The sequence below is a fragment of the Hyaena hyaena genome, unplaced genomic scaffold (assembly GCF_003009895.1).
Source record: "Hyaena hyaena isolate Hyena2069 unplaced genomic scaffold, ASM300989v1 scaffold_1195, whole genome shotgun sequence".
Taxonomy (NCBI): Eukaryota; Metazoa; Chordata; class Mammalia; order Carnivora; family Hyaenidae; genus Hyaena; species Hyaena hyaena.
This window is the reverse complement of record NW_024081833.1, coordinates 486,989-509,142: the sequence shown is the minus strand read 5'-3', so window position 1 is coordinate 509,142 and position 22,154 is coordinate 486,989. Positions and strand designations below refer to the sequence as shown.

At 36.5% G+C, this 22,154-nt stretch overlaps 1 protein-coding gene across 1 annotated transcript in view; it reads right to left on the bottom strand.

Moving 5' to 3' along the window:
* Window positions 1–3,592: 3,592 nt before the first annotated feature.
* The window catches only part of LOC120224591 (sperm-associated antigen 17-like), a gene marked incomplete at its 3' end in the record, with an annotated part of 146,017 nt that continues 127,455 nt past the window's right edge, over window positions 3,593–22,154 (bottom strand). Inside the window, exons 19-24 of the mRNA XM_039222853.1 lie at window positions 19,435–19,613; window positions 17,817–17,920; window positions 8,559–8,798; window positions 7,453–7,564; window positions 4,936–5,091; window positions 3,593–3,706 (exon numbers count right to left, since the gene is read on the bottom strand). Coding sequence (XP_039078784.1) covers window positions 3,593–3,706; window positions 4,936–5,091; window positions 7,453–7,564; window positions 8,559–8,798; window positions 17,817–17,920; window positions 19,435–19,613 — 905 coding nt within the window. The remainder of the gene's footprint in view (window positions 3,707–4,935; window positions 5,092–7,452; window positions 7,565–8,558; window positions 8,799–17,816; window positions 17,921–19,434; window positions 19,614–22,154) is intronic.

The following is a 22,154-nucleotide window of genomic DNA, read 5'->3' as shown; positions in this document are numbered from 1 at the left end:
CCTCTCTCCCATGACCTTCATTTCTAAGCATCAAAATCATATATCCAACTGCCTTTAGACCTCTCATTCTGGTTGTGGTACTGGAAACATTTCAAACTCAGTGATTCTCTCTTTTCCTAGGAAGGGAAAGCCTCCTATGTACACAATCTCATTTAATGACCAATCAAGCACCTCATTTCCCAAGTAAGACAGTGAGGTCATTAGCATTTTCTCTTTTTGACTGACCCTAGACATCCAACCAGTCACCAAACCATCAGAAATTTCTCTTGAATGATGCCTTTCCTATCTATTCCTCCCTTAGCTTATATTCTCACTGACCTCTTGATTTTCAGCAGCAGTTTCCTAACTGGTATGGCACCTCCAATACCACCATTTCAGTGTATTTTTCAAGCTATTACTAAAATTATATTCCTAATGTGAACTCCAATCACGTCACTTCCCTTCCCTTACTTAAACACCTCTGACACTCACTGCCTTATAGGGCATACAGGGCTCACCTTCTTCCACTTCAGCCACACTCAACTTTTCATCTTTCTATAAAGATGGCATGCTTTTACACAATTGTATGTTTATACAAATGGTTTTTACTATCTAGAATTCCCTTTCCTTGTTGCTCTGGCTGGATAGTTCCCATTCATCTCCAAAGTACCACCTCAGATGCTATGTTTTCTCTCTGAAGTATTTTCTAGCTGTCCCCAGTACTATGTTTACATATAATTTCTAGCACTTCTGCAGTTATTTCTCTATTTATGTTTCCTCTCCCCACTAGACAATGAGGTGTTTTTTTTTTTTTTGCTTGGATATGCTATGGTTTTATTCATCATCATGGCTCAGTGCCAGCAAGAACCCTGACCCATAGGAAGTATGGTATATAAATAAGTGAATGATGTCCAGTTATAGGCAGCTAGAAACTCCTCTCTCTCATCCCCATCCACTTACTCATTCTGTAAATATTGAGTACCTACTATTATGAACTAGGAATTGGGTAACCACTGATGAAGGAGACTACAGGGAATTTATAATGCAACGGGTAGACAAATGAAGAAACCTCAGGTACAATGGCAAGTGTTATGTCTGTGATAGAGGAAGTACAGTCATCCGTGGGAACACAAAAGAAGGGAATCAAACACAAAATGCCTCCATACAACCTATACTCTGGCTATACTACACAGTTTGCCTTTCCATAAACAAGTCATGCTTTTATATTACTGAGATTTTGCACACTATTCTTAGTAGTTAGAATTCCCTTCCTTTGATCCTTTGCTCAGGCAATTCCTACTTACTTCCAAAGACCCAGTTCACATGCTACTGCCAACTGGGTCTATGAAGTCTTTCTCAGGGCAAGAAACCTGCTGAGGCCTGAAGGATGGGAGGAAGTTTAATTGTTGTAAGTGGTGGTACATGCAGCAGGAGAAAGTGTTCTGAGCAAGAGGCAAATCATGAGCAAATGGCCAGAGATAAGGGAAAGCATTCAAGGAACTAAAAGTAACATAAAGAATAGGGTAGGTGGAAACAACCCAGATGTCTATCAACAGATGAATAGATAAGTAAAACGTGCTATATACATATAACGGAACACTATTCGGTCTTGAAAAGGAAGGATATTCTGCAATATGCAACATCGATGGATCCTTGAGGAAATTACGCTTCATGAAATAATCTGGTCACAGAAAGACAGATACTGTATGATTCCAGTTACGAGGGTTATCTAAAATAGTCAAATTCATAGAATCAAAGAGTAGAATGGTGTTGCCAGGGGTTTGGGGAGAAGGAAATGGGGAGTTATTAATTAATGGGTATAAGGTTTCAGTTAAGCAAGATGAACAAGCTCTGGAAAGCTGTATATACCCAGTCAAGGGGGGATAACTGGATTGGAAATTTGTTTAGTTATTAGCAGATAAAAGTTCTTCAATATGACTATTATGTGCATACTTAAGGAGTTTATTTTTTATAAAGATGTATGCCTTCAATATTTTTAATAATGAAAAGTGAAGCATTGCTTTTTATTTTTTTAAGTTCTTATTTTAATTCCAGTTAGTTATCATACATTGTTATAGTAGTTTCAGGTGTACAATATAGTGAGTGATTCAACAATTCCACATGGCATCCTATGCTCATCATGACAAGTATATGCTCATCATGACAAGTATACTCCTCAGTCCCTAATTGCTCTGTATAACTGAAAGTCTATTTCTTAAAAATAAAAGTTCATTTCTTGATTTGTCTCTCTCTCTCTCTTTCTAATTTTTCCCTTTGCTCATTTGTTTTATATCTCAAATTCCACATATGAGTGAAATCATATGGTATTTGTCTTTCTCTGACTGACTTATTTCACTATAGCGTCTATAGTATAGACATTTGAACAATATTTGTTCTTCCAACCCATGAGCATTGGAAAGTCTTTCCATTTTTTTCCCACTGTAAACAATTTTCAAATGCAGTACTTATAACTTGAAATTGGGAACATTTGTTTTAAATGGAATGATTGCATAGTAGCATAAAGATTAAATTAAAAAAATAAGGAAATCACGTAAGAAATAGCAGCAGTAGAGTTGATAGGAGAGTGTAATGTCTTAATCTGAAGTCATGGTGAGAACAGATAGGATTTTCTAGTGACTGTGTATGATAATGGATTGAATACATAATTTGTTAGGCACAGAATGACTTCAAGTGCTGGCTCAGAAACAAACCAAATACAAAATTAAAAGACAAAACCCCAAATAAAGCAAAAATACTAACAAATTTAATGGGCTCTCTAACTCACTAGAGTACTACAGCATTTTGTGCAAGGTAAGAGAAAGATTGTTATGGCCCAATGAAATATTGTTTCTGCATAAAAAGATCTAGAAAGTAAGGCAGATAATTGGATCACCATCATATTCACATAGTTTTAAGGCTATATAGCATGGGGATTATCTTTTGATTTTGTAAAGCTTTTTCTTGTGAATTAAATCTATGTGTCTAGATCCCTGTAAAATGCATGGGATACCCACAAGATTTACCAGTTGGTTCTTGGTTAAGTGACATATTATTTTGTGGTTTGTAAGGAAATGGCTTCCAGTTGGAGAATTTGTTCATTAAAAGTGGGGTAAAGGAATTCTTCAAGATGTCCTATGAATGGTTCCTTTAAGGCTGTTAAGTTCTGAAGCACATTTGAGACTTCACAATCACAGGATTCATAACAATATTATTCTGTGGAAAACCAAGAGGAATCCTTGAGAAATCATGTTTGTTTGTTTGTCTGTTTTTTGGCACCAACTAATAGACATATTTTCCTGGGCTAGTTAACAAAGATAACTGAAATTATCTATCTATCTATAAAATTTTATAAATATATGTGATTGTATGCAAAATTATATATGACAATTTCTTTTGCAGATGTTAAAGCACTGTTTTTTCTCTGTATGAAGGTTTACACATGTACATACATGTAAATACACCCATATATAGACACACTCACACATACATTCCCACCTTTCAGGAAAAGAGGGGCATTAGGTCAGAACCTGTTAATCAACAGGTGAGCACGGTGGGGGGTAGGCAGATACACTTGGTCATGGGACACTTGTCCTTGCTGTTGTGTTTATTTTACCTGGTGCTATTCCACTTGGCCCGTAGTAACTGATTGAGAGGCAGATGCCATTTTCTAAGGTGGCAGAGAAAGACCCAAACTTGCTGACAGCTTTATTCTCTGTATTTGATTTTTCTAAAAGACAAAATCAAGTCAAGTCAAGGACATTTCCATCTTATTAAAAAGACATGTAAGCAAAAGTCAGTGCAAAGTGGAAATCGTGTATATAAAAACGTGGGTAGGATTAAGTAAATTATTGATATGTATGTATATACACCAATGAATCACTACAAAACCATTAGAGAACTTTGTTTTCAAAGATTATTTAATGAATAAGAAAAGGTTCAAGATGATAAAGTAAGAAATAGATTACAATAGTGGTTACCACTGGGGTGATAGAATTATGGGCAACTGTATTTTTCTTTCAATATTCTAATTTCCTAATTTTTTGAAAATAAACCACATCTTCTTATATCAGGCAAAATAAAGAAAAGAAATTTAAAAATTTCTGTTTTAAGTTCTTGGATACACTCAGAATTGTCATGCATTGTGTTCTTAAGTTTGGAGAACACTGTAATCATAAGTGAATCTATTAGTAAGATTTAGTTATGTATCTTATTACTAATTAGAGTTCAAGACATTTTATTAATAATTAGCTCTTCTCCTTTTGCAGGTATAATTCATGTCACATTGGGCAGAAAGCATTTAGTTTTCCCAGGTGGTGCTGCCTGGAGATATTAAAGAGTATTATCAGGAAGTTTCATGATGTATAATACATTTATAATTAGTATATAAGTTTCATGGACATCCACCTGGAGCTCCCATTACCAGAGGTAGAGACTCTCAAGACTAAATATAGGATTTTTCTCTTGTCCTCGTAACCTAAAAAACGTGAGACCTTAGGAAGAACTAAGTGATAGAGCACAGAAGGAAACCCCATCATTTGTAGTGAATATTGGAGAAAAGCTTTAGTAGAAATCAATTAATGAGAACCCGAGTCCTAGAGATTTCACTTGGTACAAGTTGTGTAAAATAAGATTCAGACAAGGATGGACATTGCACACTCAATGTTGCTACTTAAAGGCAGCCACCTATATAGATTCGGTGTGACAACCGGACTCAAGAGTGGGGTGTCCAGATGGGGAATAACCAAGTGAGCAGACCTCTGTCTACGGGCTGTGTGTGCAATGTATGTACTCCTTAGGGAAAATGCACATAAGCAGAATGGCAAAATGCTTGCCTTACCATCTGGAAAAATTATACTTGCTAAGTGGTAGAGACACAGGTGTGTCGCTGTCAGATGGATGGGTCTGATGCGTCACTGGAATACTGACCTCCACTCACACAAAGAGGCAGCTGCTTACCCGTTTGAAGATTTTGCTCTTCCTCTCTTCCTTTTCTCTCATCTTCTGAAGACTTCTCTTCCTTTTTTTCCTTTCTCACAATTTTCTTAGGGTCTTTTAAATGAATTATAAAAGTGTGCTTGTCCTTTTTCACGGTTGCTTTGATAAAAGTTGGCCCTGGGGAAAATCAGGGGATAGAAGATGGGCTGCTGATCATGCCCCGCTAAGACGCTTGACAAGACATGTAAATAATGCAGCACAAAATATACGCCAAGGAGTGGAAACACCTATGGATATCATTATTTCATGAAAAGATGCCTCAAGATGCCTGAGATTCTGGGTGGAATCCCAGAAATAAATGGGAGGTGGATCAGGAAGATGTTTGCAGACTTTCTTTAAAAAAAATTTTTTTTTAATGTTAATTTATTTTGAGGGAGAGAGAGACAGAGTGCAAGCAGGGGAGGGGCAGAGAGAGGGAGACACGGAATCCGAAGCAGGCTCCAAGGCTCCAAGCTGTCAGCACAGAGCCCAACGTGGGGCCCAAACTCAGGAACTGTAAGATCATGATCGAAGCCAAAGTCAGACACTTAACCGACTGAACCACCTAGGCACTCCTGTTTTCAGACTTTCAAACCAAATTACAGAAGAGAAAATACATTGGCCAAGGCTACCTACACTCAATTTTGTGATTAATCACATGAGTTAGCCAATGTGAAAGGGTCTTATAATTTATAAAGAATTACATCAATTAGTTAGGGTAGATATTATCATTCATAGAGCAACTAAGCATTTTCCTAATGGTCCATTCTCTCTTCTAGTGTTCTGACTCATTTTTGGTCCCTTTTCTCAGCTTTTCTCTTCTTTTTTAAACTCAGATTATTCTTTTCAATTTTGACAGGGCTACCATCTCTCAAAACTGATAGGATTAGGATAAAAATATTTCATTTACTGTGACCCACTTGAAACTACTAAACGTATGCATATACAAATCTCAATGAGAGCAAGGAATAGTTATGTAGCTATTACATAGCTGTAGATAGAATAGAATGTAACAGGGGCGCCTGGGTGGCTTAGTCAGTTAAGCGTCCGACTTTCGCTTAGGTCATGTACTCGCGGTTCGTGTGTTCGAGCCCCGCGTCGGGCTCTGTGCTGACTGCCAGCTCAGAGCCTGGAGCCTGTTTCAGTCTTTGACTCCCTCTCTCTCTGACCCTCCCCTGCTCACGCTCTCTCTCTCTCTCTCCTAGAAATAAATAAAACATTAAAAAAAAAAAAAGAATAGAATGTAACATTTCAAAACTTGAGTCCAGTAGTTTTCTCAGTTATGTGATTCTAAGCTCCATTTTTAATGACTACTAATTGTACCCTATACCCAAGGATGGTGTTCAAAATACTAAAACATATGATAATACAAATATGTGTACCTATATATTAATAACTATCCCTGTCATGTTTTAAATAGACAAACCTTATATAATAAAATGGCCTGACATTTGATGTAAGTTGTACCACTAACCACTGTTTAAAATACTTTGAGTAACTTGCAGGCTTTTTTATTTTAAAAATTATTAGTGTGACCCTTTGTTTGATATGGCAGTTTCTATCTAATAATGCTTCTGCTTGAGCCATGATTTCATACAGGGAGCAGTATCTCACTGTTGCAATGATTTCCTCATTAAATGGCTAGTTATTAGATGACAAAAAAAGAGAGAAGGAAAGAGAGAGGGATTAAGAGAGACAGAGGTCGGGAGGGGAGAAGAAGGGGGAGGGAGAAGAGGGTAAGTTGGTGTCAGGCTGAGTGTGAGAATAGGATGGGCCTATGTTGCCCATTCCTGGGGGGCATAACCTTGTGGACATTAAACAGGGCCTTCCAAATGGACCTCCTCACAGCTCTCACAATCAGCTGTCAAATAAAGCCTAGGGTCTCCAATCCACCTGAGAGATCTTTAAAGCACAGCAAAAAGATAAGCCATCAAAGATGTCCCTGATAGGTTCCTGGGGAGAAATATGTGCATTTCCTTCAGGTTGTTTCCAGATTAGATCCTCCTCCATGCATCTGTCAAATTCCTCTCCCACTCACAGACTTCTGAACCCAGAAGCAACTTCTCTGTAGCTCAAATAACTAACCTCGGCGGCAATGCCTGCAAGCTCTGTGCTCCAGAAACCAAACCAGAAATTTGCTCTAAACTCATAGTATGTGCTTGGTTTCTGAGATGTCACTACATGTTGTAATTAATATTACTAATTAGCTCCTTGCTTGTTGTGGTTACTATTTATTTCATGATCATATAGAAATATTTTAAGGCATTCATGACTAGAATTTTCTTCACAGAGTGTCCCAGCTAACCTCTCAGCTGGCCCATGCCCTGCAGGCGATTATAACAGAAGAACGTGAAGTCTGGAAATGCTAAACGTGGTGCGTATAAACTACAGAGGCCCCGTTACCACCCTAACTTATCACACTCACGGTTCAAGTCCCCGAGACCCCCTGAAAGGGGTTACTGTCTTTCAAGTGATTAACCAGCTGCCTTCAAAATGTACCTTTTTCAAATTTGGTCTTCTCTACTTCAATCCGCCCTCCATCCGAAGGATACAGATAAGAATTTGTTCCTGAGATTTGGATGGGTATATCTCCCATATTATATCCATGAAACTAGAAGGGAAAACATCACACTTTGAGTGTGGAGCTCCAATTGACAAAAATCGGCTCATCGCCGTGCGCGGGTTCAAGTTGCTGTAAGCTTAATTTCGACTAAATGAATGTGTGTTACTTTGTAGACTCAGAGGCTGCAGTCCATATTATCTCGAGCGCCTCCTGTGGTCTTACAGTGACAGGCAGAATTAAAGGAGGTCCCTGCTTTTAAAATCTGTTCACTGGATCTCCCTGATACCCTAGTGCAAATCAAATCACTGTGTGATTGAAAAGCAGTGGGAGAAGAAATCAATTTCTCTTTCACTGGCTGTTAATTTTCTGTTTAAAGTGAACTGATATATTGAGGAATACTGACACTTTATTTTAGGACACATTTTAGGGAGTCCTATGGTAAAGGCTTTTTTTTTTTTTTTTTTTTACTAAATGTTGCTAATAGAGCTCTAAGTGATGGTGATGCAAGCTAATGCCTGAGAACTGGCTTAGAGTAGCACCTAGAAAGGACAAGGGCTGTTTCATTTTTATCTGTCTCTTTCCAATTAAGTTTTCCTCATAAGATTCTTGAGGGAGAGACTGGCCAAGGGAAGGTTTTACCAAAGCATACAAGCAAAAAACATGGGTGCCAATTCAGCAAATCCTGTGAGGGAGGGAAACACAGTCACCTCTGTGCTCACTGTGATGATCTTTCATAGTTGTTTATTTATACTAACCTAAATGAATGCTTTTGTGTCAAATCTCCATTCCCCCTCCCTTAGTAACCTAGCTTCAGGGCACTCATGGAAAACTGGCCTCAGGGAGTTCCTATCTTGGTGACTGATAAAGAAGGTCCTAGGCATTAGAGGGTAGAGTAGGGTCTGAGATCATCTATGCTGGAAGAAACTCCAAGGCCTTTGGTGGGGTCAGTGAAGACTGGGAACCCTATGTTTTCACACAAGCTGTGTTTTTCCCAAAACAATGAGTAAGGACCCAAAGAGGCTTCTTAGAACATTGATCTTACCGGATAAACAATCTCAGGTTCTGGGTGCTTGGGGGGCTCCTCTGTTACTTCTGGGATGTTTATTTGCTCTTCTTTAGGTTTCTCCTTTGGAAGCGATTTTTTCTTCAAAGTCTTACTATCTTCTTTCTCTACCCTTTCCTTGCCTTTCCTTTTGCCAACTTCCTTACTCTTCTTTTCTGCTTTTTTTTTTTCCTTTAAGCGTTCCTCTTCTGCTAATCGATCTTGTTCTTCTTTCCATGCCTGTAAACACGTTTAGAAATATTAACATTGTTTTGAAACACATTAGATTCCATTCAGGTTCATTTGGGAGAATATTTCAAATGCTTTTTGTGAGTGGTATCTCTAACAAGTTAAGTAAGATACTGAGCTAGAGGGGCGCCTGGGTGGCTCAGTCAGTTAAGCGTCTGAATTCAGCTCAGGTCATGATCTCGTGGTTTGTGGGTTTGAGCCCCGTGTTGGGCTCTGTGCTGACAGCTAGCTTAGAGCCTGGAGCTTGTTTCAGATTCTGTATCTCCTCTCTCTGACCCTCTCCTGCTCATGCTGTCTCTCTCTCTGTCTCTCTCTCTCAGAAATAAATAAAACATTAAAAATTTTAAAATAAAAGATACTGAGCTAGAGACCTTGCAGCTAGTCTGGTTTCTCTTCTCTCACCCAACTTCCCAGTATTATACCCTGTCAAAGCTCTTCAGAGATTATCCTCTCCTCAGCTTCCTCTCTCCCCTTCTGTTCCAATTTTCTTTAATTCAGGTCTTCTTATCTTTAGCCTGGACTATTACATCTGCCTCTTAGCTGATCTCCCTGCTTCCTATACCTTTCCACATGAGTTGAATCCCCAATTTACATAGTAAACATGGTTAATCAGCAATATGGTAGACCAGATGTTCAAAGAAACATTCCTGGCACAAAATATTTCAAAAATGATAGGTAAAATATAAAAATCATCATTGTAGTGGATAGCAAGGCTGGCAGCAAATTAAGAGGTATGAGAAAGCATTAATCCAGTGAGGAACAGGGAAACTGATGAAACGTTTCCAAAGGCTACCAGGGACTAGAACAATAACACTGAAAGTCAGATCAGAGACCTACGAATGGAGCAGGTATTTTTAAAAATGACACCTTTGTTGGGTGAACTAAAAGATTATCTTTCCCCATAGAGGAAAACCATGAATTCTAGCTTGCTTCCTCGGCCCTGCATGAAAGGTGAGGTGGGGTAGGAGGAGTCTCCCCTGAGAACGAACCACAGCCTATCTTCACACGGTGTGACCAAAATTTACATTACCTTAAAAAAGTATTCTAAAAAGATTGTGGGTACATATGAGCTCACAATTGAAAACCACAAAACATGAAGAAGTAAGCCAAAAGTAAGAATCTGGAGAAGAAACAAACTATGGAAACATATCTGCAAAGACTGAAGGTATCAGAATTATCAAATAGAGGAGGTGAAATAAGTATTTTAATCTGCTTAGTCTTTAATTTGCTTAAAGAGAAGAAAGGATCGAAAGTTTAAATAAGAAATAAGTCGGTATTAAGAATAAGGTGAATTTGAAAGCCCTCTTAGAAAACGACACCTTTAGAAAAGCAGTACGATATTTGAATAGATAATAATTGCCCATTTCCAGAGTTGATGAAAGACATGAATCATAACATTCAGGAAGGCCAATGAGTTAAAAGCAGGAAGTCATGGGGGTGTGCTGGATCTAGCTTATGTTGACTTGAAAGAGTTTATTGGTAAATTTTCAGGAACTTTGCGAGCTGGTTGTTAACTGCAGCCATTATTTAAAATGAAATTATACAAATGTACAATTGAGTAACACATTAAAAACAAAGGCATTAAATATTCAAAACTTACCACCTTCTTTTTCTTTTTTTTAATGTTTATTTTTGAGAGAGTGTGAGACAGAGGCCACAGGTGGGGTGGGACAGAGAGAAAAGGAGTCACAGAATCCGAAGCAAAAACTTACCACCTTCTTAATTGTTTTGTTACATTTCCCTATTATCTATGTTTTTGAGGTTATTTATATCAATTATCTCTGTATCATAGAAATACAATATAATATATGCAGTGTGCTACTGCATATTGCTTCCAATTCTGCATTCAGTGATGTCATATTGATTGCCTGATGGGAGTATTTACACTACATGGATCAGCAAATGCTACAAACCAGATAACTGTTGGTTATCTAAACTTATGAAAGTGATGGTGAAAATGTTAGTAATGCAAATTAAATTTGAAAGTGTCATGTTTGGAGTTGTCACATTGCAACTAGTAGTATGATACACTGAGGAAATGTTCTAGAATCTAAAAAGTGATACATCTACAAAGTGAGGAACACCAAGGCTTGCTGTCAAACACAAAGAAGCTAGGAAGGGGTGAGAAAAGATCCTCTTCCAGAGCCTACAGAGAGAGAATTACACTGCTGCGACCTTACCTTCAGATTTCTATCCTCCATAATTGTGAGACAATACATTTCTGTTGTTTTGAAGCTTCCCTGTTTGTGGCATTTTCTGATGGCAGCCCCAGGAAGCTAATAGAGTTAGGAAGGGTAAAACAATAATCCGGATAATGCTTGGACCCCATGTTGGGAAGTGCTTGTATCCTAATTGAATGGCACCTTTTTACTACTTTTAATACAGATGAAACCTGAAGTACTCATGGGCAATGACTCTCCATTGTAACTGCCCATTGGGGCATGCCTATGGGAATTTTGTGGACCTCCAAATACAGAAATTCTCTGGAGTACTTGTAATTTACACTGCACCACTGATGGCCCTTGCCCCAGGAATAGATCAGAATAAGATATCCGGTAGTACAAATAACAGGGAAAGTAACTATTTTGGATCCCCCCCTGTGTCCCTTTAGATGGAAAGTAAGCCCTGCTATATAACATCACACAACGGAATCCAGTTTCACTGCAAGTCTGTAAACTGAGACAGGGCAATTAGCTTCACCCCTCAGTGGCTTGTAAATAAGTAACTGAATCATGGCCAATTGTAATGACGCCTGTCCATAATATCTGTTCATGAACTGATTCTGTTAGGAAGGCATACCAAATACCACTGAGATTCTGATTTTTTTTTTTTCTGGAACTGAATTGTTCATAACCATACTCCAATATGGTATTAACACTGGTATTGGTACAGTAAATTACCATATGTAAATAAGCCATAATACTGATATTGATGATTCAATGTACTAGGAGACAAATCTTCCTCAAGATGTAATATTAATGGAAAAATGACTAGCCTGAGGAAGAAATGGATTTACCTAACTATCAACTAATTTCTATGCTAAATAGCCTGTACAACATTATCATAAGGTACAAATAATACTGGATTAAAGGGGCAACAAAGAATCAAATTGGTACAGAAATATGAAAATGCATGTAATAACTTTATAGGATGGGTTAGTTGCTTCTTTAAATCTATCCCTACTCCATACTGGAGTCTCCAAGTGTTAGGCATATTCATACTGACACTATTGCTGTACCAAATATGATTATTTTGCTATAAGAAAGCCTGGGCCAAGAATTAGGGCCTGACCTGTGCAGTAAAGAATTAACTCTGCCCTTGGGGCGCCTTGGTGGCTTAGTCAGTTAAGCGTCCGACTTTCGCTTAGGTCATGATCTCGCGGTTTGTGGGTTCGAGCCCCGCGTCGGGCTCTGTGCTGACTGCCAGCTCAGAGCCTGGAGCCTGTTTCAGAGTCTGTGTCTCCCTCTCTCTGACCCTCCCCTGCTCACGCTTTCTCTCTCTCTCCTAGAAATAAATAAAACATTTAAAAAAAAAAAAAAGAATTAACTCTGCCCAAAGAATGTTAGACTCTTGTCCAGCTCATGGCCTCTAAGGCCTTAGAGCATCCTGCCCGGTGAGTGTCTTTGTTTACTTGGGGCCTTGGATTACAAAAGATAGTTCAATTTATAATCTAATTTACAGGAGGGTCTTTGAGCCACGTGGTTTCAACTTGACCTCTGGAGAGGCTAGACACAGGACAGCCATGTGGTCCCTCAGCCATGCCTGTGTAAATGACCTCCAACAAAGCCCTGGACACCAAGGTCTGGGTTAGCTTTTTACATGTCAATGCTCCATGTATGCAGTCACACATTGTTACTAGGAGAAGTACTCACTGTCTACACAATTCCACTAGAAGGAAGCAAATGGAAGCTCATGGCTGGAACTTTCCTAGGCCTTGCTTGCCCTGTGCATGAATATTCAAAAAAATAAAAAATAAATACAAATTATTATCTGATTCAGCAAAGAAGTTGCTGAAGTCATTGATGAATGATTAAAATTATCCCTCTGTTGTTCATTTTTGTCTTCCTTGTTCCTGGCAGTGAAAATACCAATCAATCAACATTCATATTGAATCTTTGTCCATTGTAATCATAGTTTGGCTAAGAGCTTAGTAAAAATCAGTGAAAGTATTTCATGAGAATCAACTGGCTAAATGGAATTTACAACAAAAAGTAGTATATGTTTTATTATTTGTACATTGTGTGCTCTACATACTATGTTATCAGTAAAATTGAGTAAACATATTATATATATATATATATATATATATATTTTTTTTTTTTTTCTGAGAGAGCTATTCCTAAACATTTGCTAGCATGCCACTGAATGTTTTCACAGCTGGAGAAAAAAGGTAAGCTGTTTATAAAGAAAGGACAAATTAGATCAACAATTTATTAACAACTACAATGTCAACCCAGGAAAACTTGGAACAATATCTTGAGAGTGCTCAGAAGATACAAAAAAATCAACTGAGAATTTTATAAATGAAAACTATGTTCAATGAATAAGGGTAAAATAAAGCCATTTTTAGGTAAGTAAAAACTGAGGTTTCATAACAACAAACCTGCACTAAGAAAAGTTTTAAAGGAAATAGTTCCAAAATATAAAATGTGAGAAGAAATGCTTGACAAAACAAATGGTAAGCATGAGGATAAGGCTAAATAACACTGACTGTGTAAAACAATGACAATAATAATGTTCAGTTTGTGGGAACAAAAAAAAAAAACAAGATAAAACTTAAAATATAAGTTGAGAAAAGGGAAACAAATTTTAAATAATACTAATAGTTCCTTGTATTGTTCTGGAAGAAACTAAAGATATTTTATTAAGTTTAGACTTCATTAAATTCTCTATGCAAGTTGAACTTCTAGAGCAACCACTAGTAGAAATAGAGCGCATACATTCTAAACTTCTGTCAAGGGGCAAAGTCAAGGACATTATGTAGGGTACTTATGTAATAAGAGAGGAAAGTAATTTCTGCAAATATTTTAATGACAAGTCAATGAATATAAATTTCTTTTGTAATATGGGTCTACTAATAAGAAAAATAGAATTGTTTTTTGGGGGAGGACATTTCACTTAGCGTTCAAATTAGTGTTCCCATCACTATCTGATTGCAAATGAAAAAAGAAAGTAAATTCAACATAAAATAAAGGAAGGTAGAAAAAAGGATCATAGAAAAAGCAGGAAAATAGAAAATACAAAACACATCAGTTGAAGAAATTCTGAATATGTAATTAATCAGAGTAGATATAAATGGATTCAACTCTTCTGCTAAAAGAAAGATAATCAGATATGCATTTTTTAAAAGTCTAGCTTATAGTCCCTCTTTATAAGAGATATGCTTAAACTATAAATGCACATCAAGGAGAAAATAAAGAGATGTAATTTGACAGTCAATTGCTATCTGAAAGAAAGCTCTTATCCTTTTATTTTTCTTTATTAATCTAGGAATTGGTTTTTCTAAGGTTCCTCAAAACTCTGTTGGGATCTTGATAAGAATAACATTGATTTTATAGTATATTTCATTTCCTAAATTGAATCCTCTCATCCATGATTATGGTATATTTCCCACTTAATGAAGTATTAAATGTCCTCAATAATATGTTGTAATTTTCTCCATAAAGATTTGCTTGTCTTTTATTAATTTTCTTTTTTTGTTCCTCTTGTGAATGATATTTGTTTTCTATTACATTTTCTAGTTGGTTATTGCTGGTAAATAGAAACTCCAGAGATTTTTTCCATGTTGATACAGAGACCTTGCCAACTTCTTTAATTTATTTTAAAAGCCAAACTTAACCCTAACAGCGATGCTTGTTAATAACAATGCAAAGTCTATAAACTAATTTCATTCATAATGGACACAAAAATTCTAGATAAAATACTATCAAATCAAACCCAGTTATTTATTAAAATAATAACATATCATGAAAAATAGTGCTATCATTCTTAATCTATGATGTACATAAAAATGGTACTAGGAGATTATTCAAAATTAAAGTTCCTAGATTCGACTCACAAAGATGTCATTAGGATGGAGTGAAGGCATCTGTATTTTTAAGTCTCTTCTCCCCAGGGACTCCTAGGCAATCATAATACATAATACACAAAGACTGTGGGATGAGGACTAAACTTTAGGAAATGCTGAAGAGGAGCTTGCTTTAGAAATGCAATCATTAGGGGCACCTGGGTGGCTCAGTTGGTTAAGCAGCCGACTTTGGCTCAGGTCAAGATCTTACAGTTTGTGGGTTCAAGCCCTGTGTCGGGCTCTGTGCTGACAGCTCATAGCCTGGAGCCTGATTTGGATTCTGTGTCTCCCTCTCTCCCTGCCCCTTCCCCAACTTGTACTCTGTCTCTCTCCCTCAAAAATAAATGAACATTAAAATGATTTTTAAAATGTTAAATAAGTCGTCATAATTCAAAATGTCAATAAAACAAAGGAGAGAAACTAACATACATTTTTAAAATTTAATAAAATAAAGCAGCAACTAAATATAAATTCAAAGATTTGCCTTGTAATTATGTGTTACCATTGAGACCACAAGGTTAGGGGTCTCACCAATATTAACCTACACTGTTTTGTGGTTTATTGCATACTGATTGGAGTATGGAAGTCAGCTCTTGCCTACCCAATGTATGAGCTTACAACAAAGCTATTGTAATTATTATTATTTAAAAAAATTTTTAAACATTTATTCATTTTTTGAGAGACAGAGAGAGATAGTGTGAGTGGGGGAAAGACAGAGAGAGAGGGAGACACAGAATCCAAAGCAGGCTCCAGGCTCTGAGCTGTCAGCACAAAGCGCAAAGTGGGGCTCGAACTCACGAACTGTGAGATCATGACCTGAGCAAAGTCAGATGCTTAACCCACTGAGCCACCCAGGCGCCCCCGCCCCCAACCCCAAGCTATTGTAATTAAAATAGTATGGTGCTTGCAAAGGAATAATTAAGCTGGTGACTGGAACAGAATACAGCATTCAAAAATGGTTCCAAAAAAATAAATGGGTGCAGGGGATTAAGACATACTAATTTCCAGTTATAAAACAAATTAAGTCACAGGAAAAAAAAATAAAAAATAAATAAATAAGTGCCTAATATACAGCCAACACACCAATTTAGTTGTGTGTGTAGCAGGGACAATTAATATTACATTTAATTAAGTATAGTACTAGTAAAATGACAGTCAACATGGGCAAAGAAAAAAACCCCTTTGTTACACTATAAACAGCGAATTTCAGAAAGATTTGATATCTGAATATAAAAAGCATTATCTATGAAAAGATTCTAAGAGGGTACAGTAAAATTAATGTAAAATCAAGGTGGAATCAATCTGATAGAAGCCCTGAAACTGTAAAAAGAAAGACAGATTTAAAAAAAATTTTTTTTGAGAAGCCATAACATATAAACAAAAACAGCATAAAGCCCAACTGAATAGCTGAATGGGTTGCCACCAAGTAAATGCTCCCGTAACCACTGCTAGGTTAAGAAAGTCTATTTCCAGCTCCCCAGAAGCCTTCCTCAGCTTCTTCCCAATCACCACCTCTTTCTACTGCCTTAAAGGCAGTAGAAAATTAGGCTAATTTAAAATACTTCAGCTTAGTTTTGTATGTAAATAAAACCATACATAATGGTTTTGACTCTCTCCTTTCTTGTATTCAACATGATGTTTGTGAGATTCATCCATATTTCTTTAAAACATTTTTTTAAATGTTTATTTATTTTTGAGAGAGAGAAAGAGAGAGAGAAGGACAGTGTGAACAGGGAAGAGGCAGAGAGAGAGGGAGACACAGAATCCCAAGCAGGCTCCAGGCTCTGAGCTGTCAGCATAGAGCCCGATGCGGGGCTCGAACTCACGAATGTCAGATCATGACCTGAGCTGAACGCTTAATCGACTGAGGTACCCAAGTGCCCTGAGATTCATCCATATTTCTGTGTGTAGCTATAGGTCGTTCATTTCCAGAGCTGCATAGTATTTCATCATATGACTAAACCATACTAGGCATTCCACTGATGAATATTTGAATTGTTTCTAGTTTGGGAGAATTAATGCTGCAAGAACAGCCTTGTCCATGTGTCTTGGTACACGCATACATGCATTTCTATTAGGTATATCCTTAGGAGTGGAAGTGTTAGGTTAAAAGGAAATCGTATGCTTGACTTTAGTAGATATGTCCAGTTTTTCAAAGTCCACTTTGAAATGCCCACTTATATGTCAACCAGCAGTGTATGAGAATTCTCTGTGCTTCACTTCTTTGCCAAAATGTGATATTGTGTCTTAAATTTTGGCCAAAAGTGATTGATCTGACTACATAAAACATTTCTGTATAAATAGAAAAATAAGTGGTGCTTATTAATGGAAATTGTTTAATACTTTACTTTATATCCAAATTATAGACTAACAATATTGCTATGAAAATAAGTTAGATCTCTAGATATTATCTAAAAGTGATAGTCATGATATGTTGCTATGAAAAAACAGTATGTGGCAGAGTAAATTTAAAAAACAACAAAACATACCAAATCTAAACCGAAAGCAAACAAATGAAAACGTTCTTTATATTTGTACATACATGGATGTAGAAGTATAGAACATACCAAATTGTTCATATTCTTATTTTTAGGGGTTTAGGGAACCAGACTAATTTTGACTTCTTATAAAAGCATTAATTAATTTTGTAATTAAAAATCCCATTACAAATTGTAAATAAGAAACAAACACCTGTGAAGAAACAGGATATGAACAAGCACCACATCGGATTTGGGTTATATGAAAATGAAGGCCAGAGAACTCCTTAAAAGTTTATTATCTGGAAGAGGAGACAGCTTGGTGAGAGACTGCTTTTCACTGCAGACTCAATTATTTCTGAGAGGTTAGCAAAAAAGATCACTTTCGTTCCACCACACAAACTCTCTATCGCACAATAAATTTGAGTTTGTAAATATTCAGTGTCATGTCTTTCCTTGAATTACCTTGAGAGAGCCTTCTAAAATGAAAGGAATCTTTTCCTTCTCTTTTTCTTTTTCTTTTTCTTTTTCTTGATCCGCTATCTCTCCTTTGCTCATTCCTTTGTTACCTGAAACCAGAGAAAATGAAACTTCTTAGTAACTCTCTACAACAAAGTTTTATAGAAGGACCAAATGTCAGGACTGTAGAGGATCTCAAAGGCTATCAAGTTCAACTCTCCATTTATTCATCCCTCACTCTTTCTTGCTGTCCCCAGAGTGGATGTCTGAAGTGGAACTGAGCTCCTCCAGGGAGGGGGAACTCACATTTTCACTGTGTTGAGACCTTGAAGCTTTTATTGAAGTGGACTCTCTATCCATAGGGCTTTAACCTAATGAATCCTAGCTTAAGACCACACGGAACAAATCTAACTTTTCCTTCCACACTGAAGCCCTCCTCTTGCTATAATAGTCCTTCTGTTTGGAAGATTTACAACTTTCTTCGCTTTAGAGGTCTCAAACTGAATGCAATACCTACCAAGTGTATTCCAATCTCCAACTAACCATATTCTGGATTTCACAGGATCTAGATAGTAATTAAGCATTTGGTTCTGTTTAGAAATAGAATGAAGAAAAGGCAGTCAACACACAATTTTTCCTGCTCATAGGCAAGTGTGGCTCTAGACACTATTGTGAGAGGGTAGCCCTATCTCTCTTTTTTATACAGTCCCATCCATCATTCCAGATACTTAGTGCTGTCTTTCTGTGCCGCCATCAGGAGAAAGGCCAAACTGATGGATGGATTATATAACCATTTTAGTGGATGATGACTGATTCATTACAAACTTGGCTTTCAAATTTTTATTTTAGAATTAAGTCAAACACAAATCCTTTGGTAGTTGACAGAAGTTGCAAAATCTTTGGAAAATATATAACTTTGCTTCTTTATGAGAAATCTCTCTCAACTTATGCTATCAGAAATAATGAATATTATTAATGTGGAAGCCATTCCCTAGTGAGATATCCATATTTTCCAGACAGGTTACAAGTATCCTTCCTCTTTTTCTCACTCTCTTCTCCATTCCCCAACAGCATCAAAGCCATGGAAATTAACAACAAAATACATATGTATTGACTCCACATCTTGTCAAGTGCCTGTCACAAATCCTCAAGAATCCATTTTCCCTTTATTTTTAGATTCCTACTCCCAATTAGTCTTGAGATTCTTATGATTGTTCTTCTAAGAAATGTCTTGTTTTAATTTCACTTTTGGAATTTATAAGTATTCTAATGGAAATATACTGACTTTGAATTTGCCTCATATACTGTCAACAAATCCTAGATAGCTGAAACTATCGACCCTACCAAAATAAAGACATCTGGCATTTCCCTAACATCGATTTGATCTATAGGACAGATCGAATCTTCCAAATCTGGCAGGAGGTGGCATCAATATAAGACAGATATTTCATTATCCCGTCACCAAACTTATATTTGGAACTCAGCTATCTATTTTTTAGAGAAAGTGAAGAGTCACAGAAATTTGTGGGTAACTTGTTTTAATATTGAAGTATTCAGTCTTGATTAAATTATCAAATAGAAAAATGTCTTTGGACTTTACGTGTGAGTTCAACCAGTGACTTACTTTTAGATTTTTTAACAGAATACATTTTGTTAGAATGTATTTTGGCAGGAACAGAATATTTCAATTCCAGCTCAGCCTTCGTTCTATTGATTTCCTCAGCCATTTTAGATTCTTGATATATGGCTTCTTCTTTTACGATCCAATCTTGAATGGATTTTGCAACGAGTTCTAAATAATTCCTAAAAAAAGAAAGCAAAAAGCAAATGACAATTGAGTTACTATTAAAGTCAATAATACTTATGATGCCAATTGTACAAATAAACGTTGCAAAAATGCACTGACCCTAAATTGCCCATATACCAAATGCAATAGGCTCAGTTATATCCTAGATTTAATTCATACAAAGTCGTCAAATACAATATTCAGTGAGCATATGAAAAATGCCCAACTTCATCCACAATTAAAGACACGCACATTTAAAAGTGAGATGTTTCTGACCCAGTCAAGGATTCAAAAGTTTAATACCAAGAGTTGATGACAGTTTAAGAAACACTCTCAGCACTGTTAGCTGGAGAGTAATATGGTACAGTTTCTTTTTAGGACATTTTTATAGCATACTAGAAACTTTTTTAAGTGACGATAGCTAAATGACTCACTGGATTAATTGAAATGCTCCAGTCTTGCTGTAAACTTACTGGCCTGGGAATACCCATGCTCTAAATACTGTGCCCTACGCTGCGTGTGCACTTAGGGTCACATCAGTGAGTTGTTACTCACCAGGAGTCAGTCATATTTGTTCCCAAATCCATTTATTCTATTTATGTGGATGACTGTAATTAGTTTTAATGAAATGTTATGTATACTTACAACATTTGAGGGTCCTTAGAGAGTTGTTTCTGAGGAAGTAAGTTGAAATATTTAGGTTGGATAATCAAGATTAATTATTGTCAAGTTGTATGAAAGTGAGGCCTGAGGCTTGAAAAATAAAGCTACAGGGTTTTTAAAGTCAGGTTTTTTTCACAATTTTCTCTCATTTTTGATCCCCTTTAAAGAGATAAACTGAAAACTGTAGACTATGAATTTGGGGTACTCAATATCTTCATTGAGAAGGGAAGAGACATCCCAAACTCAACTTTTCCCCACATGAACCAATCGTCTTCTCTTAGCTGATGGCAAGTCTACACTTCAGTCGATCAGCTGAAATGCTCTAAAGTTACCCTTGATCACTCTGATTTTCTCTCGCTCCACTTCCCAAATGTTGTGAAATCCAAATGGTATTTTAAAGCACATATTTAAAATATATTCAAAATCGAATCTTTTCTCATTTGCCTCACTGTTCTCTTCCTGGTCTACACCACCATTGCCCTTTGCTGGGATGGCTGCAATAGCCCCCCCCCCAACTGGTCTTCCTGTACCTACCTTGACCCCCCAGGGGTCTATTCTCAACACAGAATAGAGAGATCTTTTTCACTGTAAAGTCAGATCATGTCTCTCTCAGGTTCAGAACCTTTTGATGTGTCTACTTTTCAAACAAAACCTAGAGTTCTCGCTGTCTATTCATGATGAGGGAACACAGATTCATATGCAGCCAAATCAGTACTCAAATGGAATGACAAAATAAAGACTATTTCAGCATGCAGTGATTTAGGAATTCACCAGCCAGATACTTTCTGAAAGAATCACAAATGTACTCCAGCTGCATTGAAAAAATAAATCCAAGAAAGAAGACAACATGGTATATAAGTTAAAAGGCTGAGGTAAAAAACAGTACATTTGTTTTCTTTAAATTTAATTTGTTTTTTAAATTTATATCCAAGTTAGTTAGCCTATAGTGCAAAATGATTTCAGGAGTAGATTTTTTAACGCCCCTTACCCATTTAGCCCATTGCTTCCCACAACCCCTCCAGTAACCCTCTGTTTGTTCTCCATATTTAAGAGTCTCTTATGTTGTGTCCCCCTCCCTGTTTTTATATTAGTTTTCCTTCCCTTCCATTATGTTCATCTGTTTGGTATCTTAAAGTCCTCATATGAGTGAAGTCATATGATATTTGTCTTTCTCTCACTGACTAATTTTGCTTAGCATAATACTCTCTAATTCCATCCATATAATTGCAATACATATATATATACACCACATCTTCTGTATCCATTCATTCATTGATGGACATTTGGGCTCTTTCCATGCTTTGGCTATTGTTGATAGGTCTGCTATAAATATTGGGGTGCCTGTACCCCTTCAAAACAGCATACCTGTATCCCTTGGATAAATACCTAGTAGTGTGATTGCTGGGTCGTAGCATAGTTCTAGTTTTATTTTTTGGGGGAAACTCCATACAAACAGTACAATTTGTAATTAAATGTAAATAATTATTTGTGCTACCTGTATGTGATTTAAAATATTGCTTAACAGTTGGAAATAAAATTTCTAGACAATTTCAAAATGGCAATTTGTTGGGAGTAAGTGAAAATATGTTAAAATTTTTAACATGAAATGATATTAATACTCATTAGCTCTATTTATGATATAAAAATATTTAAATATGTGATTTAAAATGATAACCTCTATAGGTATATTAATAGAAAGTATAACTTTAAAAACATCACACACTAAGAATGAACTGAAAAATTCAATCTAACAAAGGGATGAAAAGGAATTAATCCTAAAGTAGATATGTGCATGTAAAATCAAATGGTAAGAATGAGGCCAAACATATTACTTATAAAATAGAAGTGAACAGATTGATTCTTTAAAATATAAAGTTTTAAAATATTGTTATTAA